The following is a 13,466-nucleotide window of genomic DNA, read 5'->3' on the forward strand; positions in this document are numbered from 1 at the left end:
ACACACACACACACACACACACACACACACACACACACACACACACACACACACCCTATCCCACCCCACCTCAAAGTGAATTTCAGAGGATAGAAGGGAAGAATCTAAGTAGGTCTCAGCTGCTCCCTGAATTACAGATCAGAATCCGTGTCTCATAAATATATAATATAAATATGACTATCATGGATGCTATTTTAAACTTTGGAATGCTAGATCGAAGTAAATCTAGGCACTTAATCTGCTATTAATTTTTGCAGTCAGATGGATCAAACTGTGTATTTGATAACCTAGATGGAACCTAAAATGCTAATTACTGAATAATAATTTTTTTTTTAAATCTCAGTAAAAGTGAGTACTTTGGAAATGATAGTTTTACAGATGTTTTTCCTTTCATAATGGACCTTACTTTTTTTTTCTTAATTGCAGGATGACAGGTCAAAAATAACCAAGCCTTCGGTAAGTGTGACCATCTCCAGTATCTCAGCTATAGTTATCTGCACTGTATTTCATACCTGTCAAACTGGAGGGCATTTATTTACCTGAGGCCAGCATAGGTCTTTCTAGGTTAGATAAATATGTACCCTGTTGTCTCAGCAAAATTTTTTGTTTGTTTAGGCTGCTCAGTATATTTCATTAGGATAGCTTGTGTATTCTCGTCACAAGACTCTCAATACTTAAAATAACTTTTTCACCATAATTATCAACAGATACCTTTTGAAGAGTTACTTTTTATAAGTAGCATTGTGCTTCTGATCTGAAAGATTTGACATAAGCATTCTTTTCAGAGAACTTAAAATCTGAGCAGAGGTCTTAATACTTAAACCTTTAAGGACACTACCTATGTCTTCTTCATCTTCACGTCTCTGGGACATAGTAGGTGTTCAGTAAATATTTGTTGGTTGAATTTAATGCTAATTAAAGAACATTTTGATGTATTTTTCCTTAAGGAAGGAAAATAATTCTAGTAGTGCTACTTTTATGCCCTGGTTCACTAGCCCTTCTCTCTGAACTGATCACCTCACTTAGATGACTTAGTACCTTTTTTGAGGCTCCTTTTTGGACTGTTGAAATTCTGTGATACATGAAGTTTTTTGCTTTTTCTCTAAAGTCTGTCAGGGAAAAAGTGTAATTTTTCCCATTAGGTGTTCAGTATGTTAGTAAGCTTGGTGTATATAATTCAGCTGTAGTAAAACAAGGATTTGCTAAGGCTTGTTACCTGAACTTGGAGCTAATGTAGGTCCAACCATGTCCTGAACCACGATTCCTACCAGCAGAAAGCAAGCACCAATTAGAGCTAAGATCTCCTACATAACTGTTTTACTTCTGAAAGACAGACTCTTCCTTTAGAAGATATGTGACTTTGCTGACTTTAGAGCAGAACTGGAGGAATATGGGACAGGAACTTGCTGTTTTTCTTAGAGGCCATAAGCAAACACAGTGAAAGAAAATACATGACCACTTTCCTAGATTTATCTTTTCTGTGCTTCGAGTTTATCAGAATAGAGTGTTCCTTGTTGGGTGTGTCTTATAACCATTCCATCTATCTCCAGTCTGATAAATGTACACTGTGGTCTGAATTTTTGAAATTTTGCCTGCTGAAGATATTCAAATTGTGAAATAAGCTGCACCAAAGATTATTAGCTTGAACCTGCCCAAAGGGAAATAGGTGACGTTGCCAAGTTAAGATATTTGTAGACACAGAGATGCATTTTTAAGTAAGCAAATCCAGATCTATCAATTTGACATGGATGATATCATTAGTGGCAATACCTACTGATAGGATTTTGTGGTTGCAGTTTTCAAAACATTGCTATGTTAGTGAATTGATTTGGTTCTCATGATATCATGGGGGAATCCCTGGACCTTCTAGGGAAGGTGAAGGCGATGAAACTCAACCTTGTTCCAAGCTTTGACCTTGTTCAAGGTCACACATTGCAGAACCACTGCTAGCACCCATTTAAGGCTTGGCAGTTGCAAGTCTCTCATGCCCCCGTAGGCTCTAGCCTTTGCATAAAAGGCATCACTCCATCAGCAGTATTTTTAGGAAAGCCTTCCAGTGAAGAAATAGGCTAAGTGAGATGAAGTTATAAATGAGGTGACTTTGATTTACAAAAGCTCGATGGGCTTTGCATGCTTTTATTGAGAGCTTATCATGTACTGATTTCATTGTTAACCTTTTCCTGTTTGAAATTGAACCCCTCAGGGTCACGGAGTGAACAGGAGGCACAGCCTGTAATAAAGACCAGAGTCTCTTTTCCCTGTTCTGACAAATTTGTTAGTTACATACCAAAACCCAACTGTGGCCCAAGTGCTAAGTGGTAATTCAAACTTGCCTTAACTCTTAAGCATCCCTGGGTTAAGAGCCTAACAGATAATAAGCAATCAAAAATGCGTATTATCTTTTACAGTTCAGCTCTTTAGAGGATCATTGTTGTTGCTGGTGGAGACGATGCACTAGTAGTGGAAGGCAAGCCAGCCAAGTTTCCATGCCGAGTTGTCAGCGTGTTTGGTGAAATGCATGTGCTCAGTATAACAAAATAACAGATCCGTGTTTGCCTTCTGTTTACTATTTCAGGCTTAGCTTTCTAGTGTGACAATAACATTTTACCTTAAATGAACTGTTGCATTTGTTTCAGAACTGATTATGTCTTTCTTTATATGTCTCTAATAGCTAAATAATATTTTCTCATTGTCCAGTTACTTCTAGTAATCCTTATTAATTTTATTCATCTATGCAAAATTTGAAACCTAATCTTGCAGTAGTTATGAATACATTTTGTAGTCTCTAAGATTTAATATTGCTTAAAAAGATAATAACTGTGAAGTTTTCTTTTAAATGACTATTTTTTTCCCTCCTCCTGTGTCAGGAATCTTAAAGGCCATGTTACCAGGTTGGTGGGTCTCATAACTGCTTTGCTTGCTCTTCCTGGAAGGTTTCTGCTTTTCCACGGGAATGTCTTTTAACTCGCCTTGCTGTGTGTAGCTTTGCCTCACTGCTAATCACTGATTGTTTTGCTAATGGTTTTTTATCTTGTGTTTTGGGAAACTACAGAGATAGAACTCTCTGTGAAGCTGCCTTATTTCTGGCAACCTTTCTTTGAGGCACTAATGCTTTTGCTGGTGTGGCGCTTCAAAAGAATGCTTCTTAACAAGTTTTTAAGACCGAAAAAGCTTACATTTCACTAGGCCTTAGTTACCCCACTGTTTGGGGAAGTATGCACCTTCCTAGAGCCATCCATAGTTCATTTTCATGGTACTGACAGGAAGGACCCCTCTCAGAAAGTGCTGGAAAGTAATACAGGCTGCAACTGAAAGAACGCGGCATTTGAAGGTTTCTTGGTGGGTGACAGTGTGAAGTCAGCCTGTGATGCCTCCAGTGCCTTTTTAGAGCCTTCTTGACAGAGTTAAAGAAGGCCAGGAAAGGTGGCCCAGACTGTTGTAATTTAAGTGATACTTCTCATTTTTTCTTTTTGGTTGACACGTCTTCTTATATAATCTGCGTACACTTTTACTTCATATGAGATTTGATGAAATAACTGATGTTTTTATTGAACATCATTATTCATGCTTTTGAAGAATGAAACTTAAAGATAATGAAACTTTAAAGATAATGATAGGTTCTGTATATGTATAAATGATACCTGTGTTCGGTTTCTATGTTAAAGTATTTAGATGTGCAGAATATTTTAGGTAGCCTATTAATTTTTAACATTTTCTTTCAAATTATCTAATTTTTCTTCTTCTGAAAAAATGGTGAAATTAGGTATTCAGGTGAGAAGTTTATGATATAATTTTCCCTTTCAACTTTTTTTGAAGAATGCACTGAATAAGAAGAATGAATTGAATAAACTATTGTGATCTTGTTTTTTTGTTTTTTTTTTTTTTTTGTGGTATGTGGGCCTCTCACTGTCGTGGCCTCTCCCGCTGCGGAGCACAGGCTCCGGACGCGCAGGCTCAGCGGCCATGGCTCACGGGCCCAGCCTCTCCGCGGCACGTGGCGTCTTCCCGGACCGGGGCACGAACCTGCGTCCCCTGCATCGGCAGGCAGACTCTCAACCACTGCGCCGCCAGGGAAGCCCTGTGATCTTGTTTTAAAACAGGTTTTAGTCAATTCAATAAATGTTTAGATGTTCCCCTTAACTTACTTTACTTTTTTCTCTTGTGTTTCAGGAAACTCTTATTACTACTATTGATTCTAATTCCAGGTATGTGGTAGTTTTCTTTAAAAGCATTATTGTGATCAGAAGGCTCCTAAAATCAGAGTTGGACTGGGGGCCTCTCCCCTCATCCGAGACTCCTCTGTTGCTCTGGCTCCTGCCATGTGCCTCTCAGTGGACAGGCCAGGGGCCATCTCCACTTAGCACCCGGACTACCCAGGCCCTTCCCTCCTCAACTGTCTGACAGCTCCGACCGTGGACACTTTAGAGCGACCCCAGATCTCACCCTCCAGCTGCATCTACTTTAAGGAACAGAACAAATGTAGTCTCCTGTTCCCCCATGGCAGTCCTGTGACCTGGGCAATCTTTTAATCTCCAGGCGGACATTCCTCATTTCCTTCCTCATTTGACATGTGGTCAGTTTCTTAAGTTGTCATGATTATACCTCCCTAAGCATGGCTCAGTTTTCCCTTGTCCCTTTTTTAGGTTGGTCTTAAAATCGAACGCAGTAATCCAGTGTAGCATGAATCACTTGTTCTAGGGACTAGACTGTTTTATTATAGTTTAAGATCATAATGACATTTTTGGCAGCTCTACTATCCTGACTTGTTTAATTGCCATTATATACATTTTTGGGGGACTCAAGCTCAAAGCTACACAGTCCTGCTTATTAGTTTCGCCCTGTCAAATTTTGCTGCCTCCAGGCTGTCAGTGTTCTGGTACATTCCCTGCAGTATTTCCTTATTTCCTCTTGCTTTCCCCTGAAATGTCAGTCTCCTAAATGGAAACTGAAAACCTACGAAATTACACTTATAATCCTTTTGCAATTTAAATCTTTATTTTGAACTTGATCTTTGAATGGGTTGATATGTGAAGAATATTAAAGGGTAGAAAGTTTATGACAGAAAATATATGTATACGTAGCTGTTACCGGCTCTTTATTCAGATTCTAAAACCTATACATTAATTTCTGTTTTCTAAGAAATTATAGGTTCAAATCTGTATTGAAGATCTTCCTGACTCTGCCCCTGATATCATCTGTCATTTATAGTAGATCAAAAATTCTATGCATCAGGACTGAACAATGTGTAAATTAGGGATTTTTGTGAATTGACACCTATGGACCACAGATTAAGTAATTTGGGCATGTTGTTTATTAACATGTTAAACCTACTACACACATGTAAAGAGTAGATTTTTAAAACAAAATCACAGAATGTTGAGCTGTGGTGCTAGTAGCAACCGTAGTATCCCATGCTTCAAACTCCTTAACTTTATGCTCAGGGGACGTGATTTGCTCTTGGCTATAGAGCTTGCTGATGGCTCTCTTGAAATGAGAACCTTGGTCTTCTGGTTCTCAGTTCAGTGCCATTTTCAGTTCTTCACTTACAGATGTAACTAGAATAAAACCTGCTAGGAATATTCACTTTCGTGTGATATGTAACCCAGAGTTGATGTCTTTTCGATAAGTCACTAGTTCTAGGTGGCATCTGTTGGGGGAGTGATTCATAGCTCTTTGTATAAGTACATAGAAACAGATCTAAATGGAACTGGGAGGACATTAGTTTTCTTATAAGACTGGAAGGACAGACCAGTTGCCAGTATACCAGGACATGTGTTGTACTCACTGCACTTTCAGCAATTCAGTTACCTTTTCATCCAAAAAAGAGAGGTAATAAAAACATGCCATGGTGACTTTCATGGTACAGAGAAGGAGCACAGTTTTGAGTGCCCTCCTTCGAACACCATGCAAGCGTCACTGCTGTTTCTTTCCAGCTGGTGGACCAATTGGGTGATCCCAGCCATCTCAGCACTGGTTGTAGCCCTGATGTATCACTTCTACACGTCGGAACACTAAACACGTTATCAGAAGCCAATGGAAGGAAAGACTGCTTAGGTCTGGGGAGAAAGAAGCCACCGTTAACTTCATCAGCTGACAGAACCCCGCACCTGAACATGATTTGAATACACCTGTTTGCCTTTCCTCCTACGTTAGACACAAAACAAACGAAAACAATTGTTCTTTCTACTCCTGAACTTTTAGAGTGTGCCTTTTTATTCATCAGCTTTGTTTTGATGTTCCATCACTATGTCATTTGCTTATTGTGGGCACAATCTTTTAAAACATACCACCATGTTTGGCTGTCTGTCTGATATGTAATTGTCTTTAATGTTTGGAATCTGATTATTTGGCGGTCATTTAATTTGCTCATCTTTCAGATCCAAGTTGTCTGTCTGATGTGAGCAGGGGTGTCCTTGGATCTCTTCTTGTGCTGCTTCATCTAATTGAATAATCAGGTATTGAATGTTTCCAGTGTAGTTTTTTTTTAAAAGAAATTAAGGAAGGCCCAGAAATAATAGCTTAAAGATTTCTAATAATTGTTCTACTTGAACAATCATATAGATGATAAAAAGAGAAAGTGGCCTGCAAGACCTAGAAAAGATACTCCGTCTTTTCTTTGATTAAAAACACCAGCAACATCAACAAAAGACTGTGAACCATGAGAGAACATTACCACTGTCCATTCTCTCAGCTTAAAAATGTCGTTTCGAAGAGATTCTCAGTTATACAGGTTCTCAGGTTTTACAGACTCCTTCTGCAAAGGTGAAAACTGTTTACATGCTCCTGTAAAGAAATGTTGATTCCCTAATTTGTAAAAACACACATTTGAAAGAGATTGTGGGATATTTGGAATCTGATTTTTGAAGAAATTTAGCTCTGGTGATGGGCCATGAAGAACTCTGGTGTGGACTGATGGAGTGGACTGATTCAGTCATCCCATCTTTGTTTATTTTGCTCTGCCCAGTGCTTTTTTCTTTAAATGTCGAAACTTGAGAGTTGAATTTATAGACTCGAAGTACTTTGTAGTTAGCAATGATTGTTCATTGGCCTGCTCGCCGACTGACGAGCCATGGAGTTCTTCAGAAATAACTAAACACATTGGAAAGGAATTTGTTTAAATTACAGAGCATAGATTTTTATAATCAATGACATGTATTACCCTCTGCCTTTTTTGTCACTGGAAGTTAGAGCGAATGTAGGAGGGCAGTGGGGCAGCTGTCTCTATCACATGGGAAAATGCCTTGCAGAGGAATCCTTTGTTTAGATTTTAATAAACACAAGCCTGGAACAAAATCATGCCTCTTGTAATGAACTTGAAGTGCCCAACACATCCCTCTGCGTTTTGATACATCGACAGACGAGTCAGCAGGCTCTGCTGTAACGTGCTGTCGTGACTGTGTAATCATGGATAGGTCAGTAGCTAAATAAAAATGACTGTTGGATGGGCTTCCCTGGTGGCGCAGCGGTTGAGAGTCCGCCTGCCGATGCAGGGGACACGGGTTCGTGCCCCGGTCTGGGAAGATCCCACATGCCGCGGAGCACCTGGGCCCGTGAGGCATGGCCACTGGGCCTGTGTGTCTGGAGCCTGTGCTCCGCAACGGGAGAGGCCACAATGGTGAGAGGCCCGCATACCACAAAAAAAAAAAAAAAAAAAATGACTGTTGGACCTTCACTCTGCTTTTTGATGAGTTCCACAGTTCTTCCTCTAAGATAGGAGAGCAGTCGGTTCACTGCTCCGGGCGTGGTTTTCAGCATCATTATGAAGGGTGTGTCTGGAAATAAACAGTATAACCAAAGGGATTAAGACAAGAAATTAGTGCCCTGATGAGGTTTCTGCATCTGCCCTCTCCCACTCCCCCACCCCACTGTGCCATAGATAGGGGCTGGTTCCTGTGAAGCTTGGAATGAAATGACCACCAAGCTTGCACTCCTCTGCCTGGCCCACACGTGCAGTGAATGTTTGCATGTCCCCCATCTGGATCTCTTACAGAAGAGCTTGCTTTAAATTTGGATGAGATACTTGGTGTGTGAAATTTGAACAAAGCAAATCGTACAATAATTGCGATATTTACAGTTAAAAGCCATGTCCTGTCTGTGTGCAGAAATCTCTGTGAGTCTGGGTCGACCCTGCCTCCAGACTCCTTTCTGCTCTTCTCTGGCTTCATGTGTGTTCACTGTCACCTTATCTGGAGGCCCAGTTTGGTTTGGCTCCATATCAGGGTGGGGAGCTCTGGTACTTGGGATAGTCCAGCATTGCTCTTAGGGACCAGGGTCCACTCCTATGCCATCGGCATCAGCAAAGACAAGCTTTCACATTGTCCCTGCTCTCAGTGGGCCTTACCAAGCTCCTGGGAGGAGCAGGCATGGAAGAGAAGACGTAATGGTGGGGATCGTGCTGGACTTCTATGTCTGCTGTGTCCAGCTGCTCAAAGGCTGGGCAGGCTGGGGGAGGGGCAACAGGAGAGGAAGATGTTTATGCAGGAAGCTTGGCATCAGCCTCAGAAACAGTAGAAAAAGATAACAAGGGATTCCCGTAGTGAGTCGGGGAGGGGCAGAGGGTTCATCTGGAGGCACATTTTGTAAAAGATCAACAGATGTTTGAGAATTTCATTGATCACGAAATCATTATGTAAGTTCTAAAACTAAATCACAGTCTTACATGTTTTTTGACTGTCAGATGTGAACATTTCCATCAAGATAGAAAATGAAGCCCAAGTTGTAGGTGGAAACCTACAGGGAAAGTCCTAAAAAATGGAGAAATAGGTAACCCTTGTATTCCTGCTTCTCTCTACTGTTGCCTCATGCCCGGTTAACTCTACCTAGTCACTCCTTTTTCCTACTAAGGCACATGACGCAAAGAATCCCATAAGTCATGAAATTCACTATGAACCAAACAAAGCCCTTGTGAAGTTTGGAAGTAGGATTTCTTAAATAAAGGCTAGTTGTTTTAAGGAGGGTGGGTGGGCAGCGGGTCTTTCTGATCTCACGGGTGGTCTCTCCACATCTGGTGGTATTTGGCATCTCGAGGACCAAGCTGAAGTTGACTCAAGGTTTCAGGTTGGCCTTGAAACAGTTATACTTCCAGGGGTGCGGCTGTGGGTTGACTCCACCTTCATCATTCCCTTTAAAGAAGAAAGAAGCAAGTGAAACAAATTTGCTTGTGTCTGCAGCGTAGGTCCTCCAGAAAAACGATGCAAAAGGTGCAATTGCAAAAATTTTACCTTCCATCCAAATTAATTTAAGAAACCATTAAAGTGACATGTCATTTTTAGATAAGAAAATTCTGTTTGTTTTAACATTCTTGGAGCCATGGGGGAATTCTAGAAATAACTGAACAATTAGAAGTTCTGGTAGAAAGAATTTACCCGATACTTTTAAGTAACATTTATCTTGTGGTGAGCATTCAACAACTTTTAAAACTCTTGTTTCATTGTCCTAATATTTTATTGATAAACTGAATTTATTTCACCTTTATGATTATGCTTGTCATGTCAATAGCTCTTCAGGAAGAAGTCATTTGAGAATTGTCAGATGGAAATACTTAATACATAAGTAATTGCATTACTTTCACATTCGTTTTCTCAGTTAACCAGTTCAAGAACAACAAAAGATTCATAATTGTCTTGGAAGAAAACATAGGCATAGTTCTTTACGATTTTGGAGTAGGCAATGTTTTCTTGATAATGATACCAGAAGCACGAACTGCAAAAGAAGAAATGGACCCCATCAAGCAAGTGAAAAGACAACACACAGAATGGGAGAAAATATTTACGTATCATATTTAATGAGGAACTTTTAAAGAGCTCTTACAACTCAATAAAAAATAATAACCCATTTGAAAAATTGGCAAAAGATCTGATTGTACACTTCTCCAAAGAAGATATTCAAAGCCAATGAGCACATAAATGAATTGATGTCCAACAGCATGAGTCATTAGGAAATGAAAGTCAAAACCACAATGAGATAGCACTTCACACCCACTAAGAAGGCCATAATACAGAAATCTGGTGATAGCACGCGTTGACAAAGATGTGGAGAGATTGGAACCCTTGTGCATTGCTGGTGGGAATGTAAAATGGTACAGCCACTGTGGAAAACATCATGGCAGTTCCTTAAAAAAACATTCCTATGATAAACCATAATGGAAAAGAGTATTTTTTACATGTATGTGTATAACTGAATCACTTTGCTGTACAGCAGAAACTAACATACCATTGTTAATCAACTCCAATGAAAAAAAAGTTAAACAGAGTTACCTATGACCCCAATATTCGATATGCTCAAGAAAATTGAAAACAGGTACTGATACAAAAACCTGTGTATGAATGTTCACCGCAGCAGCATTCATAATAGCCAGAAAGTGGAAACAACCCAAGTATTTGTTCATCAACAGATGAATGGATAAAAGATGTGTTATATTCATGCAGTGTTGAATTATTTGAGAACAAAAAGTACTATGCGTGATACAACATGGATGAACCTTGGAAACGTATGCAAAGTGAAAGTGTTACCGAACCCAGGTCCAGTTGCTCAAGGCTCGGAAGCCAATTCTTGAGAGACAAGTGTTGGTAGGAAAGGAAAGGTTGCTTTATTTCGGAGGCCGGCAGCCCGGGGAGAGGGTGGACTCCTGTCGGAGAACCAACTCCGGATGGCTGCTCAGGGGACAGGGGCTTTTAAAGGGGAGTTTCAGGGGGAGGTAGGGAGCGGAACAGCACAGTCTGTTCCGACAGTCATCTTGAAACCAGTAATGTGGTGGTCTGATCAGCGTCACCTTGGTTGTTTTAAGTACAGTTAATCTTTAGTTCCAGGGTTTGTTCCTATTTCTTTGAGGCCAGTTCTCGTGATTGTGGCAGCTTATGTCATGGATTCAGTTTGGTCATCATGTAGTCATCCTCCCCCTGGTGGGGGCTTCAATATCTGCAAAACAGCTCACAAGAGATGGCTCAGAATATCATCCTCAGCCTTTAAGGAGGAACTAAAGGTCCTTGACTGTGCTTAATGTTTAGACTATTATTGTCTGGTCTCCTTTAACTGTTTTCCTTTGTTTCTGCATTTTCTCACTTCTCTGATTAAACTTATTCTTTGGCTAAAGTTTTTCCACAGACAAAAGGCAGGCTGAGGACATGGTCGGGGGACAAGGACCATAGGCTCCTGCTCTGTTTCAAAAGTAGTCCCAAAAGACCACATATTGTATGATTCCATTTATATGAAATGCTCAGAGTAGGCAGTGGTTGCCTGGGGTTGGGGAGAAATGGGGAGTGACTGCTAATGTGTATGGGGTTTCTTTTGGTGGTGATGAAAATGTTCTAAAATTGATTATGGTGATGGTTGCCCATATCCGTGAATGTACTAAAAAACATTGAATTGTGCAATTTTAAATGGGCGACCTTGTATGGTGTGGGATTATAATATAGTTCAATAAAGCAGTTATTTAAAGAATTCAGCACAAAGTAAACATCCCCTACCCCCAAGAAATTGGTCTTCTCCCGTGTTCGTTGTCTTAGAAGCATCTGCCCAGTTCATGCCAGCAGCGGGAGTTCCTCACATCCCGCCCACCCACAGCATCACTTCCTGAAGTCAGCACTCTGTTAAAAGTGGCCTCCTGTAAGATGTGGGATGTGAAGCTAGAGAAGGGACTCTTGCTTTTTTACTTTATATTTTGTCCTCTTATATATTATCTGAATGAAAATATATGAATTTTGCAATTAAAAATAAGAAATAGCTCTAATGGTCTGTCTCCTCTCTACCCAAACCCATCTCCCTTCTCCACCTGCAGTGTCACTGCCTTAGTTCAGGCCTTCAGCTCTTCTGAATTTTTGCTACAAATCCTCCCTGGCTTTTCCCATCTGGATCTGTTATTTCTGTTCCATGGTGTACCTTTTAAAGCTTGTCCAATTCCTGGGACATAGGAGGTGTCTATTTGTTAACTGAATAACTAAAAAATGACTGATGTCCCTTAGCTGGTCTCCCACCTCACATCTCTATTTCTAATCTCTTATTCCCATTATCGGATTATTTTTACTGAGATGCCACTTTGATATCACTCTTGCCCAAAAGCCTTGGCGATAGCGCCACGTCCAAGGCGGTGCTGAAAGCACTTGGCAAACTGCTCCTCAGCCTGGAAGGATGTTGAGCTTTAAGAACTGCAGCCAGGAGGCTGGCTCCCAGCTTTGTATATTGGAGCACAGGTGTGTTTAGAGTCTAGTAGTTTCTCAGAAGTGGCAAGAGGCGGAGAAAGACGTTATCTGACAAGCCCCTGATATTAGCATGTCGGATCCTCTTAGCTGGTGAGGCTAGGTTAGTACCTAGACCTTGGAGCCTGTCCAAAAATGGAGGGCGAGGGAGGGTGGAAGGTTATCAGTTGCAAACAGGAAGGAGGGCAAGGCTGGTTACACACCCAGAGGTCAGGAAAGTTCTGTGCTCTCGGATCTGAGTCTGATTAACTTCTGCTAGTTACTCTTTATCTCGGCCGAGCTGCAGTATCTCATGACTGCAGCAAACCTGCCGCAGCCCTGAGCCCGTAGACTCTTCCAGGCTGGTGAAGTTTACTTGGCAGTAAGCCCAGTCCCTAAAAGCCTTCGTTTTCACTAAATCCTATAGGCTTTGGGGCCCCAAGTGGCACTCTTCTCCTGGGAACATAGTGATCATTTCAGCATATTCAAGACTTACCACTGAGGCCAACAGTGACTAGAGAAAGCATGTTTCTCTTTTCTCTTGGTGTGAGCTTGCTCACTGATTTGCCCCGAGACACTGAAGCACTAACCAACTCATAGGAGAACTCCCAGCAGATACAGCTAGGAGCATCTCTCAGTGTTTTTGGCTAAAGTTTTCATATATTAGAACAAAGTCCTTTCAGGGAAATCATGGGGTTGATCATTGCCTTTATCTCCAATGCTCTTCACTGCTTGTTATTTTTCAGAATCATCTCTCCTGGGTATTATGCCCCTTCTTGGTTGGTTCTCTATTCTTCAAGTTCAAACTGGATTCCATCACCCTTTCATTTCTCTTCTCATGAACCTGTTCCCTCCAGAGCCAGTGTGTGGCCCTTTTCACCTGTGCCCCTCTTCTGTTTAAAGCTCTCACCCCCTGAGGGATTACAGAGGACCTATTCTTCCTCAGTTTGCTGAGTCACGCCAGGGGAAAAACAAAACAGCTCTGATGCATTACATCTTTATAAAAATTAACTCCATAATGCTCATAGGATTTCCTTTCTTCCCTTTATGCTTTTGGGTTGCCTGTCTCCTCTTCCTGTTTTTAGAATGTAGTCGAAGCCCCTTTAACTGTAGGGTTAGATGATTGATTACTCTAAGTTGGGTAAAGTGGAACATCATTTTTTTTTAAGTTCATTCAAATGTTCATTCTCTTGTCCAGTGCTTTTGTTTGAGAACAGGCCCATTACATTCAATTAAATATTGTCATTGCAATTATAGACAGAGCTACGATAAGCAGACTGGGAACTAGCACAA

At 40.9% G+C, this 13,466-nt stretch overlaps 1 protein-coding gene across 1 annotated transcript in view; it reads left to right on the top strand.

Annotated features, from left to right (window-relative positions):
* CYB5A (cytochrome b5 type A) overlaps positions 1-6,282 on the top strand; it is a 26,897-nt gene extending 20,615 nt beyond the window's left edge. The window contains exons 3-5 of the mRNA XM_007449672.1: positions 427-456; positions 4,171-4,205; positions 5,934-6,282. Coding sequence (XP_007449734.1) covers positions 427-456; positions 4,171-4,205; positions 5,934-6,015 — 147 coding nt within the window. The 3' untranslated portion in view covers positions 6,016-6,282. The remainder of the gene's footprint in view (positions 1-426; positions 457-4,170; positions 4,206-5,933) is intronic.
* The last annotated feature ends 7,184 nt before the right edge of the window (positions 6,283-13,466 follow it).

The sequence above is a fragment of the Lipotes vexillifer genome, unplaced genomic scaffold (assembly GCF_000442215.2).
Source record: "Lipotes vexillifer unplaced genomic scaffold, Lipotes_vexillifer_v1.1 scaffold196, whole genome shotgun sequence".
Classification (NCBI taxonomy): domain Eukaryota; kingdom Metazoa; phylum Chordata; class Mammalia; order Artiodactyla; family Lipotidae; genus Lipotes; species Lipotes vexillifer.